General features: G+C 43.3%; 1 protein-coding gene across 1 annotated transcript; it reads left to right on the forward strand.

Moving 5' to 3' along the window:
* Positions 1 to 4,132: 4,132 nt before the first annotated feature.
* On the forward strand, positions 4,133 to 5,071 carry LOC100731348 (olfactory receptor 2T6-like). Its single transcript, XM_003479432.2, has one exon. It carries the CDS (start codon positions 4,133 to 4,135, stop codon positions 5,069 to 5,071), a length of 939 nt encoding a protein of 312 aa, XP_003479480.2.
* The last annotated feature ends 2,037 nt before the right edge of the window (positions 5,072 to 7,108 follow it).

Below are 7,108 nucleotides of genomic sequence, written 5' to 3' on the forward strand. Positions count from 1 at the left end.
TCTTCTGTTTCCATATGAATTTTAGGAATGTTTTTGCTGTAGTTCTGTGAGGAATCCTAATGATATTTTGATTAGGATTGTATTAAATCTGTACAAAAATTTTAGCGTATGGTCATTTTTCTATGTTGATTTTTCTTATGTTGATATCCTATGCATGGGATTTCTTTCCATTATCTGATTTCCTCTTCAATCCATTTTTAGAGAACTATAGTTTTCAATGTATAGACCTTTTACTTCCTTTGTTACATCAACTCCTAAGGATTTCATTTTTGAGGATGCTATTGTGAAAAGTGTGGTTTCACTAATTTCTCTTTCAGTAAATTTGTTGTGTGTGTGTAGATATGCTATTGATCTTTGATTTTTAACTTTGCATCTAGCTACTCTGTTAAATTAGGTTATTAAATCTACAAAACTTTTGGTGGAGTTTTTGGGGCCTTCTACATGGAGTATCATGTCATCCACAAATAATGATAATTTAACATCCTTTCTTTCTCTTTCTAGTTGCTCTGGCTGATGTTTCCAGAACTATATTGAATAGGAGTGGTGATCATGGACATCCTTGTCTTGTACCTGATTTTAAGTTGAAAGCACTTAGTTTTTGTCTATGGGACCAATTGCTTGTTCAGGAGAATTTTGATTAATTTTCATGTGTTTATGTAGTTTTTGTGGTTTCTTTTGCTGTTGTTTTACAGTTTCATTGTGCTATGTTTAAATAACATACATGAGATGATTTAAATTCCTCTACATTTAGTTAAGCATGTGTTCAGGTTAATATGTGGTCTGTTTCGGAGAACATCTCACATGCAACTGAGAAGAATGTGTACTCTGATGCTGTGGGGAGGAACACTCTCTAGACATCTATCAAGTTCACTCATGGGTTTGGTTTGATTCTGATATTTCCTTGTGAATTTTTTGCTCAGTTGATCTAGTTGAGGTATTAAGGTCTCCCATTACAACTGGGTTAGTGCCTATTGGATTTTTCATATCTGTTAATATTTTTCCATGTAATTAATTGGGTGCATTGAAACTTGGTGCATATATATTTATGACGTTATCTCTTCTTACAGTTTTCCCCTAACAAATATGCAGTGAAATTCTTTGTTTCATTTAATGTCTTGCCTTGAAGTTCACATTGTCTGTGAACAGAATGGTTACCCTTGACATTTTCTTGGCTCTTGTCGTATGGAGTATTGTTTTCTATCCTTTGACTTTCAGTTTATAAACTTCTTTTTGAGTTAAATCTGTTTCTTGAATGCAGAATATGATTGGATCTTGCTTCTTGATCCATTCTGCCAGTCTGTGTCTTTTGATTGGTGAATTGAGACCATTTATGTTGATGTTTAACATATTGGCTTATCCTTTTAATGTTATCTTCACTGACTTTTCTCTCTTGAATTACTTTCCCTCCCTTGTAGTTTCTTTCTGTTGGTGTTCTTGTGGTTTTGGTCTTTGTTTTCTCCTTCTAATATAACTTCAGAGCATTTTGAAGAGCCAGTTTGGTGGTCATGAATTCCTTCAGTTGTTCTTGGCATGAAAGAATCTTATTTTCCATTTGTTTTGAAAGATAATTTTGTGGGGCACATCAATCTGGGTTGATGTTTTCCTTTAGGGCTTGAAATATATGTGATTTGTTTCTTTTCTCTAATGGTATTTAATATTCTGTTCTCATGCCTAATTTCTGGAATAGTAATTATTATATGCCTTGGTTTAGATTAACTTTGGTCATGGCTTTTAAATTCTATATGCTTCATTTATTTATTTCTACCTCAAATTTTTTATCCATTTGGGAAGTTTTCTGCTGTTTTTTTTTTGTTTGTTTGTTTGTTTGTTTGTTTTGTCTTTTTCCTTTTTAACGGTACCGGGGATCGAACTCATGACTGCCTGCTTACAAGGCAGGCGCTTATGCCACTGAGCTAAATCCCCAGCCCCCTTCTGCTGTTATTTCTGTGGAGTTTTTTATTAATACCTTTTGTGCTGTCTGCAGCTTCCTCACTAATTCCAATCAGTCTTAGGGTCTTTGCTTCACCTTATAGCTGCTGGATTGGTTTTCTGTGGTCTCTTGCTATTTTTAGGATACCTTTCTTTTCCTGGTCACTAACTGCAATACAGTCTTCCAGGTCTGATACTGTATCTTCACCTTTATTCAATGCCTTGCATATACTTTCAATAAAGATTTTAATCTCTTGGATTTCTGTTTGGATCTGTTTCATGCACTCCATTTCTTTCCTATTTTTGGCATTCATGGTTTCCATTGATTTCCTAAGTTCCTCTATTTTTATTTATCTGTATCTACTTTAATATCACACATTTGGATTGTCATTCCTTTTTGCACCTTGGAGGTTATTTTTTCTATACCTTTTCCATTTGTTTTTTCACTTATATTGCTTTCATCAAAGAAAGTTTCAGTTCTGGGCTTCCAGTTTCCTCCTTCTCATTGGGCTCTGGACTTGTCCTGTGTGGGTTGGGGAGCTGGAATTGCATTTTGCTTCTGTGTCTTGTCATTTTCTATTTTTTATTTTTTATTTTATTTGGTTTTCAAGGTTGATGCTTGTAGATTTCTTATAGTAGACAGCATTATCACTAGTATTGAGACTTCTCCAGGAAATTTCTGTTCCTCAGGGATGTCTTCTAGATGGATGTGTTTCTTAGTCTTCATGTCTATCCTAAGGAACAACTTTCTCAATAGATTAGGGATGAGATGTTATCTATTTGGCTCAGTACCCAGTCCTTTGATACTGGAATACGGTATTGTCATACAGAGGAGAAAAACTGATTATAATAGGCATGACATCCTGGCTAAAGTAGTACAGTTATCAGTAACATATTCTTGAGCACATCCTGGCTACTGACAAACTCTAGAAACTATTAATCTTCTATGTTTAATCACGAAGAAAATCCTACAATTATATAACAGAATCCAGCATATTCCTGAACTTGAATGTAATGATTTTCCACTTAGTAGAGTAAATGGCAGGAGAAGGGGAATTAAAAGGGTGGGGGGAAATATAAAGAGATGAATGAGGTCCAATATAGTAAGAGCAAGACTGGATAGCAAAGGATGGTCACCCACATTTTGGGAAACTGGAGGACACAGGAGGGAAAGAATACTAGAAAAATTAAAGATGTATTAAAGTGAACCAGAAAGAAAAGAGACAATGTTTACTCACATGAAAGTATCATAAAATCAAGCAAGATAGTTGATGACAGAGAATAAGAAGATGAGTAGAAGAAAACAAAAAGGATATAAATCTAAGTCATGAAAGAGAAAAGAAAAAAGAGAGGGAAAAATAAGAATAAAACAGAGAACAAAAATAACCATTAAAAAAACAAGACAAAAGAAAACTAAACAAAAAAAGACACTAACTGGACAGGAAAAAGAAAACGAATCAAACAAACAGAGAAAAGTAAACATACTAACATTCCTGTGGTACCCATAGTTCTGTGGTAGGTGGAAGTCAGATCTCAGAAACATGTTGTGCCCCCAGCCAAGCTTGCAGTGGCATTTGGCTCCATAGAAGGTTGGTTGTGGCCTCTGGATACAGGGCTGGGGCCACACCCTCTGATTACAAACAAAAATGGCAGCCCAGTCACCCTCTTCTGTTCCGAGTGTCCCCGTGCCCAAGCTCGATGCTGGCTCACCTAACTGACCAACTGTGGTATCTGTGCCCTCCAGGGCCATGGGGGTTGCTGGAGCCCTATGCCTGCAGTTTTTCAGATTGTGATGAAAGTCCCCAGTGTGATCAAATCTTACTAAATGATTTGTTTATGGAAACAGAGTCAGTCAATTCTCTTGCAGTTGTATCTGCAGTTTAAATAAATGGAGCCCACTGGACGGGAAGACTCCGTGAGCCCAGGTCTTCTGCCATAAGAGCAGAACTTTCCCACACACAGTATCCACTGCCAAGTACCCGCTCCTCTCCATGCCATGGGCTCTAACCTTCCAGCCGTTCTTCAACAGGAAGAAACTGCATGGTCCTCCTTGGAAGAGGGCTTGCTGTGAATTATGTCAAACTTTCCATCTGATGATGCAGACAAAAAATGACGCAGACATTTTTACAGGATTCACACGATCTTTCCTGGTCTTCATTAACTCCCATGTCCTCTCTTGTGTCTCCAGTTCAAGCAGAACTCCATGGACAGCAACAGGACGTTTTCCAGTGACTTCACGCTGGTGGGGCTCTTTGCCCACAGCAAAGCCTCAGGCCTCCTGTTCGGGGTCACTGCTGCCGTCTTCCTGACGGCCATGGTCACCAATGGGATGCTGATCTTCCTGAGCTGCAGGGACACACTGCTGCACACGCCCATGTACTTCCTGCTCAGCCACCTCTCGCTCATCGACATGTTGTACGTCTCCACCATCGTGCCCAAGGCTTTGGCTGACTACCTCGCAGGCAGCAGCACCATCTCCTTCTCGGGCTGCACTGCCCAGTACTTTCTCTACATGGGCTTTGTGGGGGCTGAGTTCTTCCTGCTGGGCCTCATGGCCTACGACCGCTACGTGGCCGTATGCAGCCCACTGCGCTACCCAGTGCTCATGAGCCGCAGGGTCTGCTGGTTGATCGTGGGGAGCTCTTGGTTCGGTGGCGCTCTGGACAGCCTCCTCCTCACGCCCCTCACCATGAGTCTTCCCTTCTGTGCCTCACACACCATCAACCATTTCTTCTGCGAGGCCCCCACCATGCTGAGGCTGGCCTGCGGCCACAAGGCCGCCTACGAGACAGTGATGTATGCTTGCTGTGTCCTGATGCTACTGGCCCCCTTCTCTGTGGTGACTGCGTCCTACATGCGCGTACTCATCGCTGTGCAGCACATGAAGTCCGCAGGCGGGAGGAGGAAGGCACTGGCCACCTGCTCCTCGCACATGATGGTGGTGACACTGTTCTACGGGGCCGCAGTGTACACCTACGCGCTGCCCCCAGCCTACCACACCCCGCTGCAGGATAAGGTCTTCTCCGCCTTCTATACCATCCTCACGCCCGTGCTCAACCCGCTCATCTACAGCCTGAGGAACAGGGACGTGCGGGAAGCCTGGAGCAGGGTGGTGGGCCGGCGTCCAGGCCCTGCGGTGTGACACAGGGGCCTCTGACGGTTTGGTGCCCCTGTGCATGGCAGTCAGAGCTCCACCGTGAATGATGAAGCCAATGGCTGGAGTAGCTGCCAACGCCAGAGGTGGCCGGCTCCCGCAGAACAGACCGTCTGACATCCCACAGACCGATGCCTCCCTGCCAGAGGAACACTGATTGAACGTTTCTGTCTTTGGTTCTGCTGACTTCAGTTCTCTGTCGTGCCAGTTCTCGGAGCAGAGTTCACCCATATGAATGTCCCCGGTACAATTGGTCCAACATCTGATGCCTGAGCAGAGCTGGTGATTTGGACTGCATAACTCTAGGTGTCCATTCATGAGTTTAGGGGGCCGTTGGGGATACCAACACCTGAGACAGCTGACAGGAGTACAGTGTCCTAAGGCCTCAGGGTGACTTAGAGTAACACTGGGCTTGTAAAAAGCCTAAGAATCACTTATTTCAGAAGAAACCGAAATACGTACTCTTTTATCTGAATTTGATCATGAAGAAAGTGAATCATGCGATTTACAGAGATCCAAAAACTATTCTTTGTTGGGGTACAGGTTCAGTGGTGTTTTATTCATTATGGGACAAATAATGATTGCATTAGAAGTCACAGAGAGAGGGAGATAAAAAAAACCTGCTTCATCAGCAGTCTCCATAATCGTATTTTCCTTCCTTTCTAACCATGTAGAACCACTGGCCACAGGGAATGTCTTTGACTGTAACCGGTGGACAGATGTTTCCATCCTCAGCCTCTGGAGGAGCAGTGCCCTGCATGATTCTTCTCTACAGCCCTGGGTTTTATGTGCGCTGACCGCACAAAATGAGAAAGCGATTCACAGCGGCTTTGCATCAGCTGCTGAAGCTGGCAGAGCACTCGTAAGGGATGTGGTCCTCACTTTTGCCTAGGGAGCTGAGAATTGGAGAAGAACATTGGGCTCCATTGTAGACTCAGGAGAACCAGGGTCACACATGGGCCCCAGGCCCTGGTACAATTCCAGGTTCAGTGTCCCCATGTGACAGAATCCTGGAGCAGGGTGTCACTGCTCACAGTGCAGGGGAATAACCACAGCCTTGCTCCTGCACAATCCCCTGGCTGTTAGGCAGGATTTTCACCCAGAGCCTCCATTGTGCCGTGGAGCACAGTGTCTGATTGACCCCCTGACCACAAACATCATTCTTCAGGAAAGCAGACCACTCTGGTCTGACCAGATGCAGCCAGAAGCAGACCTTCCAGGGATGCTACTGATAAGAACCTCATTTTTTTCTATCTTGACTCACTGGCTTGGAAACCTCTAGATGACAGCAAGCATAATTCCACCCCAGCCCAAGTCGCCCTCACCAAGGAGGGAAGGGGACGCAGCTGCTGGTTGTGAACGCTGCTGACTGGAGCTCTGTGCCTATGTGGTAGAAGCCAGCATCTGAGTGGCACTGGCACTGCCACAGCTACAGATCCCAGAATTCAAAATCTCCTTCCCCTCAGCCGGAGGTCACCAGTGCTCCCTCTGGAGCAGACCCCATGACAGCTGGTCCAGCGCTCAGCACTCGGTTCTCACTCTTAAACTCAGCTTTCACTTCCAGGATAAATTTTGGGGTCCTGTAACAGATCCAAAAGGATAAGAGCACTGGTGAAGACTCAGAGAAAGGCTTAGCACTCTTACAACTTTAGAAAGCTGTTAATAAACACGAGTACGTTTGTTGCCTGATATAAAAGTGCATCTTATTTACACAACAATAAAATGTTTATTCAGTTGAACAGATTTATACCAGGATTATTTCTTGTTTGACTGACTGATCAATGATTGCCTTTTTGAGACAGGGTCTCCCTATGCGGTTCAGGCTGGCCCTCCATTCACTTTGCATCCCACACTGGCCTCAAACTTACAGTGATCCTCCTGTCTCAGCCTCCCAACTGCTGGGATTACAAGCATAGGCCACTACACCTGGTTTACCTCAGCTTTAAGTGCCAGGCAAGACTGCTCAAATGGCAGTGTTTTTTCCCTATTTAAATATCAAATGCAAATGGAAGAAATGATAAAAAC

This window comes from Cavia porcellus, unplaced genomic scaffold (assembly GCF_034190915.1).
Source record: "Cavia porcellus strain 051 isolate PalLab524CR breed Dunkin Hartley unplaced genomic scaffold, mCavPor4.1 scaffold_2, whole genome shotgun sequence".
Classification (NCBI taxonomy): domain Eukaryota; kingdom Metazoa; phylum Chordata; class Mammalia; order Rodentia; family Caviidae; genus Cavia; species Cavia porcellus.

What these genes read in the sequence shown, in the direction of transcription:
- LOC100731348 (XM_003479432.2), top strand. Translation starts at nt 4,133, where the DNA reads ATGGACAGCAACAGGACGTTTTCCAGTGACTTCACGCTGGTGGGGCTC.